We start from the raw sequence: 23,076 nt of genomic DNA on the forward strand, positions 1-23,076 counted from the left end.
TCTGTGGGTGAAAGGTCGCCACAATGCTTGTGTGTACATCTAGGAATGCAGGAGATTCTCAGTTAAAGGAAGCAACTCTAGCCTGTTACTAATGCACCACAACAACCCATAACAATGTCATCATCCGTAATGTTATTATTATAATACATTAGGTGTGTAATGGTACACGTCCCGAACCGTTTCAGTGGAGGGTTTTTAGTTCAGTGCATCCATGTACCGAATGCAATCCTTTTTACGTGCGGAACCCAGTTTAAAATTTGAGTTCCCTCACGAATGTATTAAATGACGGACCGCAAGTCTCTGCCTCACACTCCGAGCACGGTCACTTTCTCGTTAGCGCAGTGTCACTGTGGCTACTCACTCCGTACCATAAATACAATTTATAGTGTTGTAAATCTTTTTCTGTGTTTTTAACGACACTAGCGATATGGATTCTTTCGCGTTTTATGTCCAACTTCAAGAATTTCTCTTAAAATGAGAAAATCCTGCCAATTCTGCATATTGAGGGAGTGAATGAATGAAAGGAATGAAGATATTTAAGTTGTCTTGAAATAAGTAGAACAGTTAATCAGATCATATCTTTAGAAAATTTTATATTAAATGTAAAACATGCACACAAACACACACGTGCATCGTTTTTGATAGTGACTGACTGTGTCTCCTTTTTCTCTAGTCCTCCAAACATTAAGGCTCTGGGCTCCTGATTGGTAGATCAGTGGTTCAGATACTAAACTTCTAAGTTGCCCTTGTTGGGCCCCTGAGCATGGCCCTTGACCCTCTTTACTCCATGGGTGCTGTATCACGGTTGATCCCAGCTTCATTTTCACCTTTTATTTTGCAACTTCGTAAACAAATTTATCGTTGCTTGTTGCACATAAATTCCAACACACATATATGTATTGATAATAATAATATGCTTGAAAGCATCAGTCTGTAAATATTGTGATTTTCTTTGTATATTCACTTGGAGTGACTTACAACATTGACTGTAGTATAATGAACACATACAGAAATGTAAAAGCTTTAGGTTTAAGATAAGATTAGATAAGATAAGCCTTTATTTGCTACAGTTGGGAAATTTTTCTATTACAGCAGCAAAGAAAAAGAAATACAAATATATAAAAGAATAGAGACATAATATAGTATACAGTATATACACAACACTGTATAAATACACAAGAAGAAAAAAAGAGACAACTAGTCACAACCATGTAGAACCTGCTCGCCTGTTATATATTTCTGATACCCCTGATCTTTCTGTAATTAAATATTCATAACATTCCGCTGAAAATCCATTAAGATCCATTAAACTCCATTAAACTCCACCCGCCCATTAAAGCCCCGCCTCTATCCACCCTTTTTTAAGCACCGGTCAGCTATTTTTTTTTCCCTCGACCTCTGATTGGTGCGGCAGAACAAACGTTGGCCGTACTCGACTCGTGATTGGCTGAGCTCGACGCGAAGTCCCGCCCCGGAGCGGATTGTTTGGAGCGGTCACTCCCGGGGGGCTGATGGAGGACAGAGCAGGATGGCAGCCGGACTCAGGGCCATGTGTAGGAGCTGAAGTGTTTGGAGAAATCCAGTGTAGGTGAGCGACACGGTGTATTTCATCCTCTTTAAACACATTTACTGCGTGGGAACCGCGTTTCAGTCGTTTATCTGCGGGAAATTGCTCACTTTCATTACTGTTTACATTGAATGAACTGCACTCTGGTGCCCCTAAAGCCGAATCCTGTATATTTAACATTACATTTTATTATCTATGTAGATATTTTTCCCTCCCGTGTTTTTATATGATCATTTAAATTATAAAAAAGTTTCTATATCACTCAAATTAAATGCTGTTTATTCAAGGACTAAATGGTCCTGGAGCTCAGAAAGAGTAAAAGGGGGCAATTAATTATAGTCAGACACAGTAAACTGATCATCCTGAATCCATTCAATACTTATTTGATTTTATTCTTTTATAGGAAATAGTGTTTATACATTTAGTGGAAAAAAAAGAAAAATTCTCACCCAAATTTTCATACAAACTTATAAATAGTTGTGTAGTAGTGTGTCAGTGTTTAGTATTTTTGTCTAACACACACACACACACACACACACACACACACCCATCTAATATTTTGTAGATTACTTAAAAAATACTTATTTGTATTTTACTTTCTTTTTTTTTATTTTTATTTTTTACCAAAACCAATAAGGGGTGTAATGCATCTGGACAATGTGACAGTGTGTGTGTGTGTGTGTGTGTGTGTGTGTGTGTGTGTGTGTGTGTGTAAATGTAGCCTATATAAAAAAAGGGGAGTGTTTCTCCATCTTCATGATTGAAATCAGAAAAAATGACATATATAAATATCATCACTATATAGAATATATACGGTGTAGTGCAGTACGGAGTGTAGCCTCCAGCAGGGAGCAGTTTGGGACGGGGCCATTTCGGGGGCGGGGGTTTGGGGCCGTTGTGTGTGGATGAGTCTCAGCTTGATGATGGACTATTATGTGTGTTCACTGTAACTGCATCGTTCATGACATGGAGCTGTTAGGAAGCTGTTCTGTGCTCCATGTCGTATGCGGCATTTTGTGCACGAGGATGTTTGGGGGCCGATTTGTGGAAGAGGAAGAGGTTCTCAGCAGGGGGACCCAGGGGTGTTTTGCTTTTATTTTGGAGGACAGAGGGGTGTGAAAGGAGGTTGGGGGAGGGAGGCGAGTTACATGCATGGGAGAGCCTGTGTGTTGCCGTGTGAACGGAGCGCTTATTGTCCCGGCAACCTTTCAGAGTGGCTTCCCTGAGGTCCTCACTTCTGCTCGAACCCCCCTCCCCCAGTCACTCTGTCTTTTACACACACACACACGCACACACACTCAAACCCATCACAGGCCAACTCACCATCACTTTCTCACGACTGGCTCAAACAACACACACACACACACACACACACACACACACACACACACACACACACACACACACACATTACAGGCCAACTCACCATCACTTCTCAGACCTAGCTGAAGCAACACACACACACACACACACACGTCTCTCCTGTATCTTCTGCTTCTCTTTCATTTTTTTGTTTACGATTGAAAAACGATTCTTTACACAGCAAAAGAACAAAAAATGAAGCACGTCAGGTACAAATTAAAATGTAAAAGTTTTAGGGGAAAATGAGGTAATAATAATAATAGAATATTTATTAATGAAGCAAAACTGAAACAAAACCAGTTCAAATCTAAATATATGTCTGTTAATGTTACTTGAAATCACATTTAGATGACTTTTTGTAGAAGTTTTGAGAGATTGTTCATGTCTGAACCCTACGAGGTGTTAAATACGTGAAACGTAAGTGGAGACACGGCTTTTGGCAATGGAAATAAATGAACTTTTTACTTTTATAAAGTGTAGTATTTTAGTCATGACAGTTTTATAACCTCATGAAGAATCCAACCAAAGTTCAGACCACTGCTTTTACCACCTGGAGTTTCTGGAGGGAGTTTCCTGTTAGTGGTGGCCACGCCCCCTTACGTGATGTGACATGAGTAACACGTTCATACTTTAAAGATTTGCTCTTTCAGAAAACAGATATGGATACGTTCAAGTTCCCTCTTTCTCTCTCTCTCTCTCTCTCTTTCTCTCTCTCTCTTTCACTCTTCCTCTCTCACCCTCTCTCTCCACCCCTCTGCTCTCCTCCCCTCCTCTCTCTCTCTCTCTCTCTTCCCTCTCTCTCTCTCTCTCTCTCTCCTCTCTCTCTCTCTCTCTCTCTCTCTCTCTCTCTCTCTCTCTCTCTCTCTCTCTCTCTTCTCTTTCTCACCCCATTATCTCTTTCTCTCTCTTCCTCCCTCTCTCTCTCTCTCTCTCTCTCTCTCTATCTCTTTGTTCTCTTTCTCTTTTTCCACATCGCCTCACCTTTTCTCCCAATCTCTCCCTATCTTTAACTTTCTTTGTCACCCTCCCCCCTTCTCTTCACCAGACTTGTATTTTCACTGTATTGTATAATCAGCTCCAGCTGACTCCATGCCTCCCTGCACACCAGCGTTACAGCACCATGGAGAGAAGCCGCTCGTGAGAACACACAGATTCTTATCTCATCGCGATCTCATTTTAATCTCGTCAGTATCTTGTTGTTGTCTCCATAAACAGTGAAATCTTTGACATTTCCGTGAACAGAAACAAGAAGTTGTAAACGTATGGTGCTGATTTACAGCAGAGATTCTTGATTTGCCACTGAGTCTGAGAAAACTGTCAAATCATGTGATCAGATTTAGTCAGTAAGGATTGAAACACTATGTTGTGAATACACGATTATTTTCCCTCTTTTATTTTGCATCTCTTTCGTTTGTGGTGAAATAATTTTTCAATTTAATAAAGAACACCACACATCAGCTTTTTTTTTATCCATTTATTGTTACTTCTGATTTTGTGGAACATCCGCAAAAAACAAAACAAAAAAAAAAACGTTCCAACGTTAAAGCAGCTACAAACAGACACTCTGTGATAAAATTATCCACATGATAGCAACACTTTCGAATGAATTGCTGCTATAAAACCACAGTGTATTACTGAAAGTCACCGGTCGGTGACGCTGGTTTAGAAAACACCTTTGGACCAATCAGATTCGAGAATTTCGAAGCTCTGTGGTGTGAAGTCCTGCGGAGGGTTTTGGCCTCATGAGCAGATGCGAGGGGCGTGGCCTGAGCAGCTAGAAGCTCAGAGAAGCTTTAGTATTCAGCCTGGAATCATCTTCACACACACACACACACACACACACACACACACACACACACACACACACACACACACACACACTCTCACACACACACACACACAGAGTGAAGGTTAAGGTGAAGGTTTGTGTGTCAGCATCTATTATTTAAGCACAATAAAGCTTGAGCTCTCCCTCAAACTGAGGATAAGTGTGTGTGTGTGTGTGTGTGTGTGTGTGTGCGCGTGTGCGCGTGTGCGTGTGCGTGTGTGTGTGTGTGTGTGTGAGTTTCGTTAAACGATATAAGACGGGCATGCTCTAAGAGCTTTTATAAGTGTGTTTGCTGTGTGACCTACACTGCATTGTTCTGGAGGACAGGAAGTCAGAGATGGGACATACAGAGGAATAGGAAGCGGCCGGCTGGGTGGGGAGGTGCAAAACAGGAAGCAGGAAGGTGAGCAGATAAGATGCCGCCCCCCGAGAAGCTTCCCCATCGTCTTTCTGGCCTTCTCATCTATTCTTTTGGCTTTTAACTCCCCCAGTCACCCCCACCCCCACTCTGTGTTCTGCCAGTCACGTGACAGATGGCCTCTCAGCTGGTCGGGTCTCTGCAGGGGTCACGCTTTCACAGTATTCAGCATTCCTTACCGTGTCCAGTAGCACTCGACACATCTGAGGGCAGCTGCAGGGCTTACATTTAAGGCATTTGGCAGATGCCCTTATCCAGAGCAACTTACCTTTATCATATTCATACATCTGATCAGCTCTGGGGTTAAGGGCCTTGCTCAGGGGCCCAGAAATGTCAGCTTGGTGCGGCTGGGATTTAAACTCACGACCTCCAGATCCGAAATCCAACGCCTTAACCACAACTGCTGCATACACAGTCCCCGAAAAAACATCTGCTGAAAGTCCACCCGCAGATTTAGTTGCGTTTAACATATAAGCGATGTTTACGAAGCTCCGCCCCAATATCAGTATTGGCCTGTAGAGTAGGAGTGTCTATAAATGGACTGACAGGAGGCGTGTCCAAACACAAACGGGAGTTCTGGACAAGAATTCAGTTTTCCACATTTTTCATTGGCTAAAAAAGACTCTTGCTGTGCTTCACATACACTTTATGGGCAAATATTTGTGGACACCTGCCCGTAGATGGGTATGTGCTTCTTTATGAGCGTCCCATTCCACATTTGCTTCCCATTTGCTCTTATAATAAGCTCCACTCTCCAGGGAAGATGTTCCACTAGATTTTGTATGAGACTCATTCAGCCACGTGTGTTAGTAAAGTCAGGTACTGGTGGAGGTGAGGTGAGGAGGCCTTGGGGTGCAGTCAGTGTAAAAAATCCATGTTGAAAAGTGTTGAGATCTTCCATTCCAAACCATGTTAAATGTTCATGGATCTCAATTTATGCACAGGGGTATCACATCCTGGAACGGGTTCGGATCTCCTAGTTCAAGTGAAGGGAAAATTTCATGCTACAGCATCCAAGTCCCAATACTTTTGTCCATTGAATGTATCTTCCAGGTTATTTGTATTAGTAGAGAATATATAAAAAGACTTTGTACTTAAAGTAAATAATAAATCACAAACCTGGAGGCAGTGAAAATGTGTGTGTCTGTTAAAAATGTAAGCGCTGTAAGAGTTCATTCTCATTAATGGCACTGTGATTGAGAACTGGAGTTTATTTGAGCAAAATCCCTGAACAGATGGACACGGGTTAATCCCCAACTGAGCCCCAAACCCAAAAACAGCATGTTTTATAAAGCATGTATGAGCCCTGACTCTGAGTGTGTGTGTGTGTGTCTGTGTGTGTGTAGGTTCCATCAGGCTGTGTGAGTGTGGAGACGAAGAGCCATGCCACTATTGAAGAGGAACATCGAGCCCCGGCATCTGTGCCGCGGCGCACTGCCCGAGGGCATCGGCAGTGAGCTGGAGTGTGTTATGAACAACACGCTCTCTGCCATCATTCGCCAGCTCAGTAGTCTCAGTGAGTATATACACACACACTTTGGTATAGGGATGTACAGGAAATGCTAGATTTCACCTCTATTTCCGTTGCTATTCCACCACATAGACGCTTTGATTTGGAGTCCATGTTTCGTGTCCGCGTCAAACTTTAGCGACTTCTTTTATTTTTGGTCTCGCCACATTTATCCCATAAAATTCGTTTCAAAATATCAAGCAACAAATATATTGAGACAAATAAAGCCGCGTCACGTCCAGTGATGTAGCTGAGGCTGAGGAACTGTCCCAGTCTGAACACGTTGAATACGTCAAAATGAACGAATCTCTAGACGAGTCATTTAGATCATATGGTTTCCCTGATCAGAAATAAACAAAATGTTAAATTTTCAATAAGCAGATCCCCCAAAACTACGAACACACACTTTAACTATCATTTTGATGATGAAAATATGACAATGCAGCAAAGGACAAATCATGGGTCGCTTCACCTCCCATATCTTCCGGTCCGTGTCGTCAGTTCTTTTCTCGCATGACTTCCATAATTATTGTAACAATTATGTCAAGGCAATAAAAGAACGAACAACTCGGACCGGAGGACCCATGAGATGAACTACTTAATACTTTTTCCTGTACATAACCTACAGAGATTTTGCAATGCATTGCTCGCCCAGACGAAAATGAATGAATCATTCTTTCGGATGACTCGTGAGTCAAATTAAAGACTCGTTCTAAACGGACGATTCGTTCAAAATATCAATATCAATATACCCAGTTACTGACATTTCTGTCCTTTTGTCGCACAATTGCACCCTAAAATCTTTTATTTTCTTAGGGCAAGTTCTGCACCCCACCTCTATGTGTGTGTATGTGTGTGTGTGTGTGTGTGTGTGTGTGTGTGTGTGTGTGTGTGTGTATGTGTTGTAGATGCCTGTAGAGGGAGTGGAGTAGAGCCTTCAGCAGCAGTTGTGTGGGTTAAATATAAATGGCTAAGCACAAAAGACAGCAGGGTGGGGAGGCAAACAGAGACATGGTCACTGTGTGTGTGTGTGTGCGTGTGCGTGTGTGCGTGTGTGTGTGTGTGTGTTAGAGAGGGAACACACGGAGACAAGGCCACAGCCTGCCGGTATTAGCGTGTATTAGAGCGTGCAGTGTGTGTGTGTGTGTGTGTGTGTGTGTGTGTGTGTGTGTTTTGGCGTGGGAATGCCTTTAGATAAGTATGCATTTAGCATGTTTGTGTGTGCAGGGTCAGAGGTCAGGGCTTTTTTTTGCACGAGCCAGGCCACATTTCCTTCCTGTAAATATTTTCCTGAAAGCGTCCCGCGGGCTTTTGTTCGACTTTAACGTTATAAATAGACGGCATTGTGTTTTTTGTGCTATCGTTGCTATCACCACTGTGTATTCTTCAACACAGGCATTACTTCAACCGCAGGCAATAAAAATCGTGGACAAAAGTATTGGGACACATGAAATGTGGTTCTTCTTCAAACTGGTACCACAAAGTTTGAAGGCACACAGTCGTTTAAAACATCTCAGGGAGCATGAAATTTCTCATCACTTGATCTCGAAGAGCCAAACCTGTTCCAGCATGACATGGGTTGGAGTGGAAAGATCTCCTGCTATAGAGCTCCAAATCTTTATTAAACACCTCTGGGGTGAACACTGACTGCACCCCAGACCTCCTCACCTTAACTACATCAGTACCTGAATTGTTGCCAGTTTTGTGAGTGATTTGTGGCATGGGACCATCTCACGAGAGGTCGCAGTGGCTGATGGAAATCGCAGCCCAAGCATTTTATTCGTTGCCGTGCTGCAACCGCATCTAAAAGGACTTGTGTAAGGATGGGTTGATAAAAGTTGATGGAAGGAGTCTCCAGTGTCAGTGCTTTGGAAGGGTTAGAGAGTTCCTACACAGGAAGCTCTAGAGGAGTAAAGAGTTTTTGGTTTATCTGTCTTACTAACTTCCACAGAGAGGAAAGAAAGAGCACAGTGATGAGACGATGAAACGTTCTTCCTCACACATTTAAAATTTCTGTATCTTCATGGTGCGGTAAAACTTATAAGGCTCACATTTAGACGTGAGTTAGAAAACATTTCTCTTTTTACTGGTTAATTTTATTTTGTCACAGATTCCGAGTTTGTATTCGTTTCCATGTTCTTTTGTTTGTTTGCTTGTTTGTTTTTTATTCAGTAGCATGTGCAGATTAATACAACAGGGCAGGTACTGAATGTGTGGAAACCAGTTTTGACCACATGAAAGAAAATTAAAGTAAATATTTGAGTCTCATCATCTGAAAAAAAAAAAATATATATATATATATATATATATATATATATATATATATATATATATATATATATATATATATATACAGTATATACTCTCATTATTTTGAGATGCTGAGAATTTCACAAAAGTAAATACACCCCTCACATTCCAGCAACTATTTTTGTATATGTTTTCAAGGGACAATACTATAGATATGAAACTTGGATATATAACAGAGAAGTCAATGTGCAGCTTTTCTAGCAGTACAGATTTACTCTCCTCTAAAAATTGGACAAGCAGCCATTATTGTCTAAATAACTGGCAACAAGCGTGAGTTCACCTAAGTGAACTTTCTCATTTAGTCCCAATTTTCAATTTGCTCTTTATTTTTATTCTTTTTTTATTATATATATATTAAAAATAATATAAGAATAAAAATAAAGAGCAAATTGAAAATTGGGACTAAATGAGAAAGTTCACTTAGGTGTACTCAATGCTTTTATTTTATAATATATATATATATATATATATATATATATATATATATATATATATATTTTTTTTTTATATAAAACATTTTATTATAATTTCTTTTTTGCAACACTTTTCATTTTTCACTTGTCATTTCTTTTTTCACGTTTCCGATCTCGTGTGTAGGTAAGCATGCGGAGGACATATTTGGCGAGCTGTTTCACGAGGCCAACTTGTTTTATCTGCGCACGAACTCCCTGCAGGATCGCATTGATCGGCTCGCCGTCAAGGTCACCCAGCTGGATTCCACCGTGGAGGAGGGTAAGGGATTGTGGGAAACCGAACGCCGAGTCAGCACTCGATACATTTCTGTGCTGGATTTGTCCAGGTAGAGTTACATGGAGCTGGTGAGAGATAAGAGACGGCAGCTCTGATACAAAGAAGACCTAAAAATGACCTTTACTTCTGCCTCGTAGCAGCACTGAGAGCACGAGCTTTCCTTCATTTCACTTCGCACATCAGCTAAACTGCTTTTCATCAGTGACTTTTCAGTGATAAAGATTTGGGATCATGTGTGATGCTGGTACAGAAACTGCATCTCTCATAATGTGTACAACAAAACACCGAAGAATTCAATTTCTGAACAAGACAGGAAGTTACATTAAGTGTGAAAAATAAATAATAATAGTAATATGATTATTTTCTATTTTGGGGACTGTGGTTTTTAAGGCTTATTCTGAATAATTGTGAATGATTTTTAATTCTGTTGGTTCTCTTTATTTGAAGAAAAATTCTGTGTATATAATTCTTCCTCTGTGTGTGTGTGTGTGTGTGTGTGTGTGTGTGCGTGCAGTCTCTCTGCAGGACATCAACATGAGGAAGGCCTTTAAAAGTTCTACAGTACAGGACCAGCAGGTGGTGTCCAAGAGCAGCGTCCCAATCCCTGTGAAAGATATGCACGAGCTGAGTGACCCTCCTCCCCCGCTCAACATCCTCTCACCTTACAGGTGTGTATCACTCTTAGTGTGTGTGTGTGTGTGTGTGTGTGTGTGTGTGTGTGTGTGTGTGTGTGTGTGTGTTTTAATCATTAGTACTCCCCATGTCAGGCTGCTTACCTGCTTTTTTTCCTCTGCAGAGACGATAATAAGGAAGGGCTGAAATTTTACACGGACCCCTCGTACTTCTTTGACCTGTGGAAGGAGAAGATGCTGCAGGACACAGAGGACAAGAGGAAAGAGAAAAGACGGCAGAAGGTTGGTCTCGTGTTTCTCTTTTGTCTGATTTTACCTCATGATGTTCCTTTTGTGCCTCTTAATGAAAAACTATTGACGTACTAACACGTTTTTCTCTCCCAAACACCCATATACATGTATATCTCCTATACCAGGACACCCTGAAGTGTTTATTCCTCTAATACTGTTAATGAACATTATAATGGGATTTCTTCCATTTGTAGGAAAAACTTACCCACGAGACTCTTTCAATAAATGCCTAATAAATGTGATTTACTTTTTTACAACACTTTTTATCCTTAAATTATGTGTAACATCTGACACTGAGTTTTTACTATAACAACTATAACATAAGCGAACGAGAGCTTTAATGCAAACCTGTGACTTGAATTACAGTCAGAACTACTGTCAGATCTAAGAATTCGAAATACGCTATATGGACAAAAGTTTGCATGCTTTTTGTGCATCCCAGTCACCGTTTGCTGTTAGAATAAGCTCCGCTCCTCTGGGAAGATGTTCCAGTAGATTTTGAGAGATTCATTCAGACACATGTGTGTAAGTGAAGTCAGGTACTGATGTAGGTGAGGTGAGGAGGCCTGGGGTCCAGTCAGCATGAAAAATCCACCTAAAAGTGTTTAATAGGGATGAAGCTTTAAAGCAGGAGATATTCCAACCCATGTAAAGCAGATCTTCATGAAGCTGGCTGGTTTGGGTCTCCTAATTGAATTAAGGGAAAATTTAATGCTACAGCTTTCCTACTTTGTTTCCTAACTTGTTTGAGGAAGAATCACAAAAGTCATGTGTCCCAATACTTTTGTCGATGTAATGTATGTATGTGTGTGTGTGCATTTTGATGACGTTTTAACAAATCCCACAGGAACAGAAGCGCTGCGTGGACGGCACGCTGCAGAGAGAAGTGAAGAAGGTGCGAAAGGCTCGTAACCGGCGTCAGGAGTGGAACATGATGGCCTTCGATAAGGAGCTGAGGCCCGACCTGCGGCACGGCCACACGGTGCACAGAGCCGGATCATCTGAGAGCTCCATGTCGCCAGAACACAGGTGAAAGGACACCCGCTTGCTCCACGCGGTTATTATTGTTACAGAAATGTTCATTTATTTATTTATTTGTCGTTCTATCGAGGTTAAAAATTCACTCTGCCAGGATGCAAGAGCTCGAATTGCTCGGTATAGATAGCAACGTCTATAAATAGCAGTCATGATTTTGCAATATTTGAGATGCATTGAATACTGGTATGAATATTGAATACAAAGGTGATCTAAAAACCTAGAAAAACTACATTAAAACTGCAATAAAAGCTAAAAAGAATGACTACAGAATGACTACACGTGCATGTAGCCATGATCACGACATTTAATCCCCCCTCTCCGTCTTTTCTTCTTTTATTCCTTCCTCTTCCTTTAGGTCTCATGGCCAAGACCACCTGGACCATGGCTATCTGGCCATGTCAAACAATGCAGGCCACGCCCACACGTACTCCGGCCCTCCCCCCAGCATGGCGGCCCTCTCGGCTCATGCCCACATGGAGCAGGAATACCGGACGGGGTCTATGGTGTACCGCTCAGGCACACTGGGTCGTCCACATCAGGCCCCACCCCCTCCGCCACCCACAGAACGTATGAATGGCTCCATGCCGCTCCCACCAATGGACTACAGGTTTGCTTAATCATATTCACAAAGACACAAAGAGTGTTATATAAATGGCTCCACCTTGTGGTAATGTGTTAAAAAAGATTCCTGCTCCTTATTTTCTTCCTGGTTTTTTTTTTCTTTTTTTCAGCAGTATGGATTACATGAACTCAAGTCCACCCCCACCACCCCCAGCACCTCTCATTCCATCATCCCCAGCTGCCTTCGCTATGCCCCCTCTGGGTCTATCTCCAGGCCCAGCCACCATAGGCACAGGTTACATCTTATCCTCTTCACCTGCCTCTGGATCACTGGCTGCTCCTCCTCCACCAGGGCCACCTCCTCCTCCACCTAACGGTACCCAGCTAATCACACCCAAACGGCCACCAGCGCCACCTGAAGCCCTGCCCACGACCGACGCCCGCAGTGACCTGCTAGCAGCCATACGCATGGGTACGAGGTTTTCATTCTCTAGAAACCTATTCGGAGTACTTTTTTTTTTTATCTTCATCAATTATTGCATATGTTTTCATTCCTTTTTGCTCCCATCAAAAGTCAAATAAGTAGCTGAATCTAATATAAGGATATTGGACTCCAGAATAGAAATTTCTTTACTAACAACTCATGAGGGATTTAAAAATTAAGTAAAATTAAAAATGTGAATATAAATCTCAAATTTCCTGCTTTCCCCTGTTTTTTAGTAACACCATTACAGTTGATAATGACATTCGTGTGTGTGTGTTTCCACTCACAGGTATCCAGCTGAAGAAGGTGCAGGAGCAGCAGGAGCAGCAGGCAAAGCGGGAGCCGGTGGGGAATGACGTGGCCACCATTCTGTCCCGCCGCATAGCGGTGGAATACAGCGACTCCGAGGATGACTCTGAGTTAGAGGATAATGACTGGTCTGACTAGAAACACACTCTCCTTCGACCGCCGTAACACTGCAGTATCTACAGTACAGAGATGTGCAGAAGTCAAAAGTCTGGACCTGATCGAATGTGCTCATCTGCTGAAAAGGCTTCATTTTGAAGTACAAATTAATCATTGATTTTATTTTTCCGGAAGCTAGGATTCTATCCATCTGAAAAGGAAGTATATTTAGAATGAAAACGTGAAGACTTGAGTGCTCAAGGAAGGCTGGATGTCTCTTGTGCCTTCGTATTGATAGCGATTTGTATAATAATGCAGGGTAATATTTACATTTATGGCATTTTATCAGGCACCCTTTTCCAGAGGCTCTTACAATTACCGTATTTTACATCCGAAACAGCTAAGGGCCTTGCTCAAGGGCCCAGAACTGACAGCTTGGTTAGGATTTGAACTGACAACCTTTCGATCAGAAGTCGAGTGTACTGATCACAGAATTAACATTATTAGATTTATAGTCAGGGTTAACGAATAAACAAATACATTTCTGCATAATTATAATAAATCGACCCACATGACATCAAGTATTTTAGCCAAACTCCCTCGTTTAATTCTCATTCGTCTAAAATTAGCTGAATGATAAGATAAATTAGCTGGAGCAGCGATTAAGGGGTCCAAGCACGATGCAGGGGACTGGCGATGACGAATCGAAATGATCACGAAGTAATTCACTGGCACATGTTTCCACTTGGTGAGAGCATGAATTCGAGTTTCCTAAATCATCCTCCAGATGATTAATTAATTAATCTCTGAAAAGTCAATGGAGACGATTCTGGTCGTTGCGGTCAGTTTGCATGGAATTAGCGATTTCTGTATGTATGTAAGAGATGGGATGTACTATGATGTACTCATTTGAATATACAAGGTTCCTACGCATTTAGGAAAAAGCCCATCCTCCTCCGCCTACCGCCCACCCTCCTCCGCCCAACGCCCACCCTACTCCTTTCGCAGCCGGGTTTGTGAGCTTCCATGGCAGAGTGCTTTATACCTATCTCTACAACTGAACACCTATAGGGGGGGTTGAGGGCCTTGCTCAAAGGCCCAAAAGTGGCAGCCTGGTATGGCCAGGACTTAAAGCCACAGAACCCAAGGGATCAAAAGCCCAGTAACTTAACCACTAGGCTACCATTTTCTTAACGCATGATATATTTGGATCTTACAAATCATTATGTTAAATATGATCTAAAAATCTTTAGGGAAATCTGCATATTTAAGTCTGGAAAAGTTTTTTGTAATTAAATAATAAAAATGTGTAGGAGCCCTGAATATAGAGTAAATGTGTTTACTGTTCCTCAAGTGTATTTACACTCGAGACGACAACAGGATTTTAACAAACAGTTTAGACAGGATGTTACCCAGGGTCATTTCTGGATGTTAATATCTCAAAACAGTGGAATAATGTTGAATGGTTTGGACTTTTTTTTACACGTAATAACGGCCATAATGTAAAACACTGCAATCATTGGAATAATATTGGTTTAATGATTCTGTGAAAAAATGCATGTACAGTTTACACAAATGCCCGGTGCTTGTTTGGTATGTTTGGTATGTCGGCTCATTTGGTGCTTGGACCCCTAATAAAAAATGGCGCATCTGAACTTCCGACCGGCTCCGTACGATCAAACCCATGCTATGATGCTCAACCAGCTGTTTATTTAGCTATTAGATGTATTTAACTTTTTTTTTTCTTCTTAATCGAAAAGCGTCAGGTTTTTTTATCAATATAACAAACTGACAAAGTTGCCAAATCTTTCAAAAGGCAAGATGGTAAACAGAAAACCACACAGACGTGCATGGAGACAAATCTGGAGGTCACATGACCTGGACATGGCAGCGATGGTCATGACGAAATGAAATTGTCCCGTCGAGCGCTCATCATGGAAACCGTTTCTCGGGGGGAACCGGCATCTCTATGGAAACAGTACAGCTGGGATGGAGGTCTCCATGGCAACCATGGAGCCTAGGTGGCGACTGGATGAAATAAAGCAGGCGCAGGAGTCGGGTTGTTTTTAATGCACAGCACATTCTTTTAATACAAAAATTAACAAGGTTTTTTTCTTTTTTTCTTTTTTTTTAAACTAACCAAAGCAATAAAAAGAGCACTAACACCTTGGAAAAATATACACCACATTCACGTAATGTCTTACAACATCTCAGTTAAATAGTGCATTTCATTGATCTTTTTTTTATATATATCATAATAATAATCATTTTGCAGATACGTATTTTTTGTTTTTGTGCCATTTCTCAAAAAAATAAAGTGCATTTCACAGTTAAGACTACGCATACGTCTACACAAGATGCTGTTCCTATTTCACCCCCCCCCTTTTTCTTTTCCCCCCTAATCACGTCATTCACGACACACGCGGTGATGCGATATCGGTCCCCAGAGGGACGTTTTACTCAGAAAACCCTCAAAGAAATTGAGGCAAGCGTCATCAGAGTAGTCCTTCAGCTTCAAGCTTTTTTGCTGAAACAGACTCGGAGTATCAGTCCCTCGGATTACCTCTGCACCGACACTACGCTAGAGTATGTCGCGGCGTCGAAGCGAGATCCTCATCGTCTCGTTTGTCTTTGCGTATACGGATCACTGCGCATTGATTGCTTTACCCACTCCAACCAGACGCAGATTAGCTCTCACGAGAAAAGCTAAAAGAGGTTACATCGGGTGAATTTGGACGAGGCCCAAGGTTAATTGTTGGCTCAGAGCACCATTACTAATGTCACAATGCCTCTCCGATGTCTCATGCCTTATTTACAGGATCAGCTCGATAAGACAGGGTGCCTTTTCGAGTCGACGATGATAACGAAATCCTTTTTTCGATACATTCAGAAAAGGCTGGAAAAGCAGAAAATAGAAAATCAATAGTAAAATAAATCGACTCTTCGAATGCGTGCTCTTTTCCAACACGCGGTTTTTGCGATCCTCATCATGTGCGGTGAAATATTCGAGAGCGTCCTCGTTGTCTCGTTTATACTCCAACGAATAAAGAGGTCGTTCAGGTCAAAGGTCAGGTCGGGAGGGCCGAGGTTTCGGGAGGCGACGTCTCTGAATGACAGGAAGACTGACTTTTTTAGCGTTTTTTAGCCCTGTACGGATCTTCAGTAGACGCTGGCCGCTTCACCCTCGCCTCTGTCTGCTCCATATGCCTTCAGGGCTTTTGAAAGGCTTTTCAGCTGAAAACACACGCACACAAAAGACATGCATGCACACACATACACGCCGCCATGCAACACACGTGATCGTACACAGACAGGATGTACGCTACAGCTCGGAGATTCACAACAGCAGGTGCAAATTGTACGATCGAGTCACGTGGAGGGGAAAGAACCCGAGTGGGTTCCTAGGCAGTTAGACTGGTGTCGGACAGATCGGCGTTTCCGCTTCACTGATAACGTTTTGGGGTTTTTTTGTACAGTAAAAGACCCTTGCAGCGTTTTTGCTTGGTTTCCACTCGGAGACACGTGGAGCGAAAGCGCATGTGTCGTATTATCGCATGGTGGTGTCATTTATATCGGATTTGCTGGGATAAAGCTGTTATTGCTGCAGGAATATTGCTATCGATTTGGCGAGAAGGGGTTATTGCTTGCTCATGGGGTCTGATCTTAGCGCCGAGACGGATTTTCAGAGCAGGAGATTCAGAAAGCAAGGTGAGATTGTGAAGATTCCAAGATGAAAGTTTTTGCACAAGAGCTACAGGGCAAAACGTATACACACCGATTAGCATGACGCAGCCATGGTTTATACACGTTTGAAAACTCATTCTGATGGTTCCTAGAATCCTGATGAACTTGGAAGGTCACAAGCTCTGAATAAGGACATCTACCGAATGCCATAAATGTAAATGTTTTAGACTACCTAATAATTCCTGGCTGAATTCTGTACATTTACCTCACACACTTATTCAGAGCAACTTACATTTATATCATCTATTCAACTGGGCAGCTGTAGGATTAAGTGACTTGCTCAGGGGCCCAGAAATGGCAGCTTGGGTTGAGTTAACTACTAAGCTACAACCTCATCCCTCAGGATACATTCAACATCAGGCATAACTTTATGACCACCTGCCTAATATTGTGTTGGTCCCCCTTATGCTGCTAAAACAGTTCTGACCCATCGAGTATTAACAGCATGAACACCTTCAGTAGTTTGAGCTACAGGAGCTCATCTGGTGGATCGGACCACACGGACCACCCTTCGCTCCCCACGAGCATCAATGAGCCTCGGCCACCCACGACCCTGTCGCCGGTTCACTACTTCCTTCCTTGGACCATATTGATAATCAGTGTTATTCACTCCCCACTCGTAATGCTATGATGCCAAAATGTTATGCCTGTTTGGTGCATGCAGCTGTCTGGGAAGTTTGGTCTCATCCTATGCCGTCTTCCTATTGGTGGAGTTTAGAGGGGTCTTATAACATCTCTCGGCTTCAAATATTGTGTCAAATAAAATGAATTAAACAGGAAGAATCCATTCTTAGAAAAGTGGGGGCTTTGTGAATGCATGGCCTGATAGCTCGAGTGCAAAACAGGCTCTGATTTAGATTTGTGTAAATTTCCCCCTTCACTATTTCTCAGCACCCCCGACAAACTGTCTGACAAACACACATCTGACCGTCGAAATCAACGATGAAGACCAGCGGTGCACAGTAATGAACTGACCTGGTGTTCGGATTTCGTCTCTAATGCCACATGTGTGTTTGCTCTCATTATCTTCCTTATGCTTTCCAGGGAATTTACAAGCATGTGATTTGGGGGATTTGGTTAATTCTGTATTTTGAAAGTTAACCCTTGAAAACCGGCCTATTTCGAGCGTGTCTTTCAGTTAAACCGCTTCAAATGTTTGTCGATGAATGTAGATGAATTCGTTGTTCTTATCGGTTGTTATTTGGACCGGAGCTCAGCTGGAAGTAAAGCACGAAGTGCAAAATACAAATTCGACGCGACACCACTGAACGGGAACGTGTACATTCATTCAAAACAAATCCCCGGTTCATTCATACAATACGTCTGCATAATGAGCAGAGGGAGAACCACTGACACCATCCTGTGGCCAGAAATAAAAAGAAAGGCCAGGTTTTGTTTCGGGGGATTGTTGTTAGCTCTTCATGGTCTGATTTGTGTACATTCGGGCACATTTGTGTCTTTAAGGTGAAAATAAAATGCAAAATAAATCGATCCACGCAAACATAGCGGAAGGATCGAGCGAGACGTTCGCTGCATTTCTCTCTGTCGGATGACACGAGGCGCGGATCATTGGACGCCACGGCTATTTTTAGTTCTCCGTGGCTGCTTGGTTTTCAGCACACGTGCAGAATGCAGCAAAGGAGAACGAGGCCCCTCGTCTCAGCCTCCTCCTTCACTGAGGGATGCCGTTGAGGCGTTTGAAAGGAGCACGCAGTGTTTTTAACAGCAAGTTCATCTACATTTCATGTGCGGATGCTTGGCGGAGGAAAAAAAATGTATGTAGGCTTTGGTGGCAGTTTAGTGGCACCAGGGTGAGGGGTGGAGAAAAGGCCATGTGGCAGTGGTCAAAGTTACATCACAATAAGGGGAAGACGTAAAAGAAGGGCCACACGTATATGTCCCCTTGTCTCACACCTGCATGCAATAGAGGACGCTAGACGTCGCTGGGCGTCCGTGCTCGCTGCGCCACACTGGCCGGGACGCAGCCGCAGCACACCATCCAAAGCGCCTTCTGGATCTCTTGGTTGCGGAAGGCGTAGATGACCGGGTTAATGATGGAGTTATAGGTGGCAGGAACCAGTGTGGCGTAGGTGTACAGCGGAGGGTAGGTGTAGTCAGCGATTAGCGAGTAGACGGTGAAAGGCATCCAGCAGGCAGCGAATGTTCCCAGGATGATGGCGAGCGTGGAGACGCCCTTGCGTGTCGTGACGTAGTGCGGCGTGGCTGCCAGGAAGTGGTGCTGCACGGCGATCTGGTGCGCGTGCCGCATGACGATTTTGCAGATTTGCACGTAGAGCTGCAGCATGAGTCCGAAGAGCAGCAGGAAGGACACGGACAGGACTGCGACGTTGTTCTTAGTGAGCGGCCGCACCACGCTGCACGCGTCCTCCTGACTCAGGCAGTTTACCCCTGTGACGGGCAGCAGACCAAGGCACAGGGACGCGCCCCACAGCAGCACCAGCATGGTGTAGGTGAAGGCAGCTGTGCGCTCCGAGTTGTACGTGAGCGCGTAATACAGCGACAGGTAGCGATCGATGGTGATGGCCAGCAAACTGAAGACAGAGGCAGAGAATGAGGCCACCACCAGGCCGATCGTCAGCAGCTGGGCGGAGTCCGAATGCAGCAGGTAGGCGAAGGCGAAGTGAAGCACCAGACCCACGCCGGCTAGCAGGTCAGCCAGCGCGAGGCTACCGATCAGCAGGAACATGGGAGCGCGCAGGGCCTGGTTCTGCCATATCACCAGAACCACCAGGGTGTTCTCACAGGCTATCAGCGTGCCTGACGTGCACAGCACTATATCCCACGGGTTCACCAGCAGCTCGGCAGAAGACTTTGGCGGTAAAACAGCAGCTGGAGGAGGCGTTTCAGCCGTCAGGTTCTCGATGCTCCCACCACCACTGCTGACCCAGCTGGGGTCAGGGGTCAGCCAGCTCGGGGTGACTGACACCTGCTCGCTCATCGTGCCTCCCGTCTGAAAGACAAAACATTTATAACTTTTAGGTTTCAGTGTTAATCTGATTAGTGTGCATATGATGATGAGCATGATGATGATGATGATTACGATGATGATGATTTCATATTTAGCCTGTGTAATGAAAGATACACTGATCACTTGTTTTTCATCATTTGCTTTCCAAGAACTGTGAAATATTGATTCTGCTCAGAGATGAAGGGTTCTGGGTTCCTTTTCAGAGCCCTGCTTTAGAATCCTTCAGCATTATTAAACTGTTCTTTAAAGGAATATGAATGTTATGCAATTAGAATCTCGTATCATTATCATCATTATTATTATAATCATCAGCAACCGGCTGATTATTGTTTCTGAAACCATTTGGATTATTGCTAATGTTGTACTAATCACACTTTTCTCTCTGGCTCTTGCCATCAGTTAATTATATGAATTTTATCACAATTATGACATTAGAACCGACTTTTTAAATTTGTTTGTGATATTGAACTTTGCCGCATAGCCGAGTTTTCTTCCCATGCAAGATTATAGCAGTCTAATCTCTGATCCAATCTGACTAAATAAAAAAAAAAATTAATTAGTATATTAGTATATATATATATATATATATATATATATATATATATATATATATATATATATATACATACATACAGTACAGACCAAAAGTTTGGACACACCTTCTCATTCAAAGAGTTTTCTTTATTTTCATGACTATGAAAATTGTAGATTCACACTGAAGGCATCAAAACTATGAATTAACACGTGTGGAATTATATATGGAATTATATATATAACAAAAAAGTGTGAAACAACTGAAAAATGTCATATTCTAGGTTCTTCAAAGTAGCCACCTTTTGCTTTGATTACTGCTTTGCACACTCTTGGCATTCTCTTGATGAGCTTCAAGAGGTAGTCACCTGAAATGGTCTTCTAACAGTCTTGAAGGAGTTTCCCGAGAGATGCTTGGCACTTGTTGGCCCTTTTGCCTTCACTCTGCGGTCCAGCTCACCCCTAAACCATCTCGATTGGGTTCAGGTCCGGTGACTGTGGAGGCCAGGTCATCTGGCGCAGCACCCCATCACTCTCCTTCTTGGTCAAATAGCCCTTGATGCCTTCAGTGTGAATCTACAATTTTCATAGTCATGAAAATAAAGAAAACTCTTTGAATGAGAAGGTGTGTCCAAACTTTTGGTCTGTACTATATATATCCAGCATGACAATGCCTCTGTGCACAAAGCCAGCTCCATGAAGATCTGCTGTACATGGTTTGGAAGATCTCCTGCTGTAAAGCTCCAACCCTATTGAACACCTTTCAACAATGGAACATCTTCCCAGAAGAGTGGTGGTTATACTAACTAATGGACACTGAATGTGGAATGGGAGGGTAAGAAATGTTCACATAGCGATCTGCTCAGGTGTCCACAAACTTTTGTTCTTATACTGTAGCATTAAAGTCTGGAGATGTATAGGTTTAAAAGGTGTTTTTTGGCACATATATTTAATTGAAAAGATGATTTCTTAGTAAGTACATGATCAGTTCATCATCAATGATCGTACGTGTGACCACTTTTTGAAGCTCAGCCTCACAATGGAGACAATAAATGCCAGTATCGGGCACTAATACTATCATACCACCTGCACAATTCTTGACTGTCATTTTAACAGAAAACTGTTGGTAATTAATGGATATCAACAGGTAACATATGCTCATTGGCGAAGGAAAAAAGTAAATGGAAAATGGAAGGAGGAAAACATACTGGCAAATAAGAATGCCACATGTGCTTGTATACATTGGGGTCACATTGTGACCTGGGATGTGAAATTATAAAATGAATTATGAATATCTATTTATATATAGAAATATATAGAGACGCATTTGCTATATTTCGCTAACGTTGTTGTATAAATTGATCTGGTTTTATGGTGTAGGTTAAGGACAAGTCATGATGCTGATGGAGTGTAGCTATAAATAATAAAAAAAAAAAAAAAAAAAAAAAAAAAAAACGGATTCAGTAAAGATGGCAGAGCATCTCTTAAGGCCAGCATCAGTGAGTGTCAGTGTTGTAGGAGCCTGTAAGCTCTCAAAGCGCTAATTAGATAAAGCGTTTTGCATTTGAAGCCTTTTTTATTTATTAATTAGCCCTGTTTATATTATGTACAACAGTGATAGAACCATGATGTGCATGTCAGATTTTTTTCTAGCATGTGCACAGTGCATGCAGTAGGATGCTGCGTTGCTGTTGCTGTTTGGGGTGCAGCCTATAGATCATGTAGGACATCCATGTTCCTGTGCATGCATGTACTGTCAAATCTAAAAAATAAAAAAAAAGAAAGAAAGAAAAAAAATGTGACCCTTTTTTCAGCTTTAAAAAAATAACAATAATAAATCATTCTTTCCCCTCCTATAATTAAGTCTTACCTTGAGATCTTGGAGGTCGATACGCGCGATTCAGACGCGCTCGCGACCTTGTTGCGTGTCCATCTTCTCCCCCCCCCACCCACGTCGGCGGCGACGCTCGGTGCCGCAAAAAAAAAAAAAAATGCACACACGCACGCACGCACACGCGCGAGCGCACACAGAGAGAGCGGTCGTTTATCACCACGCCAGCGGCTGCACGAGCATCTTCACAGAGCGCCCTTCGTGAGAGAAACCGGATCCGTCCCTCCTTCCTCCTCCTCCTCCTCCTCCTCCGCCCTCCTTCCTCCACGCACACGCACACGCGCGCACACACACACACACAGAAACACACTATATCGCGTTAGTCACGCTTGGTGTCCATCTGAAGATTATATAAGATAATTAAATTAAACCATAACCAAACAAAGCGCGTGAAAAAAAAACGCAGGAACGGCGCCTGGTGCCGGCCGGGTTGCCAGATTCAGACCCTCCGTTTCAAACCTAATCAATTTAATTATATCTCTAATGAGTTTTAAATTCAATAAAATAAATACGAATTACATCCTATTGAGAAAGGGAAATTTTGTAATGGTGTGTCCATCATTTATAGCGCAATTCTATCGTATTTACTCAATCTGGCAACTCAGGACTAAGTCTAACCGATAAGCAATTAATTGATATGGGCGTGTCAAAACGTAACATGGGTGTGTCTAAAGATGATATGGGCGTGTCCAAAGATGACACGAGTGTGTCCAAAGTGTATGTAGGCGTATCCGAAGTTAATATAGGCGTGTCCATATTTGACGG

The 23,076-nt window shown here is 42.6% G+C and overlaps 2 protein-coding genes across 6 annotated transcripts; one reads left to right on the forward strand and one right to left on the reverse strand.

Annotated features, from left to right (window-relative positions):
* The first annotated feature begins 1,457 nt into the window (after nt 1-1,457).
* Nucleotides 1,458-14,811, forward strand: wasf3b (WASP family member 3b). Of its 3 annotated transcripts, none has more exons than XM_046834009.1 (9): nt 1,458-1,588; nt 6,522-6,691; nt 9,593-9,727; nt 10,260-10,413; nt 10,542-10,659; nt 11,516-11,697; nt 12,062-12,313; nt 12,438-12,739; nt 13,041-14,811. In XM_046834009.1, exons 2-9 carry the CDS (start codon nt 6,559-6,561, stop codon nt 13,196-13,198), a joined length of 1,434 nt encoding a protein of 477 aa, XP_046689965.1. In that variant the 5' UTR covers nt 1,458-1,588; nt 6,522-6,558; the 3' UTR covers nt 13,199-14,811. The 3 variants fall into 3 exon arrangements, with proteins under 3 accessions (XP_046689965.1, XP_046689964.1, XP_046689966.1); XM_046834008.1 differs by having other exon boundaries at nt 1,500-1,584; XM_046834010.1 differs by having other exon boundaries at nt 1,500-1,584; nt 12,441-12,739.
* Nucleotides 14,812-17,406: 2,595 nt separating this feature from the next.
* gpr12 (G protein-coupled receptor 12) lies at nt 17,407-22,399 on the reverse strand. 3 transcript variants are annotated; one of them, XM_046877441.1, is made up of 2 exons: nt 22,291-22,399; nt 17,407-19,871 (listed from the first exon to the last, which is right to left on the reverse strand). In XM_046877441.1, exon 2 carries the CDS (start codon nt 19,857-19,859, stop codon nt 18,834-18,836), a length of 1,026 nt encoding a protein of 341 aa, XP_046733397.1. In that variant the 5' UTR covers nt 19,860-19,871; nt 22,291-22,399; the 3' UTR covers nt 17,407-18,833. The 3 variants fall into 3 exon arrangements, 2 of the variants coding, with proteins under 2 accessions (XP_046733397.1, XP_046733398.1); XM_046877442.1 differs by lacking the exon at nt 22,291-22,399 and adding an exon at nt 20,789-20,826; XR_006928933.1 differs by lacking the exon at nt 17,407-19,871 and adding an exon at nt 21,182-22,182.
* Between the last annotated feature and the right edge of the window lie 677 nt (nt 22,400-23,076).

Source organism: Silurus meridionalis, chromosome 21, assembly GCF_014805685.1.
Source record: "Silurus meridionalis isolate SWU-2019-XX chromosome 21, ASM1480568v1, whole genome shotgun sequence".
NCBI lineage: Eukaryota > Metazoa > Chordata > Actinopteri > Siluriformes > Siluridae > Silurus > Silurus meridionalis.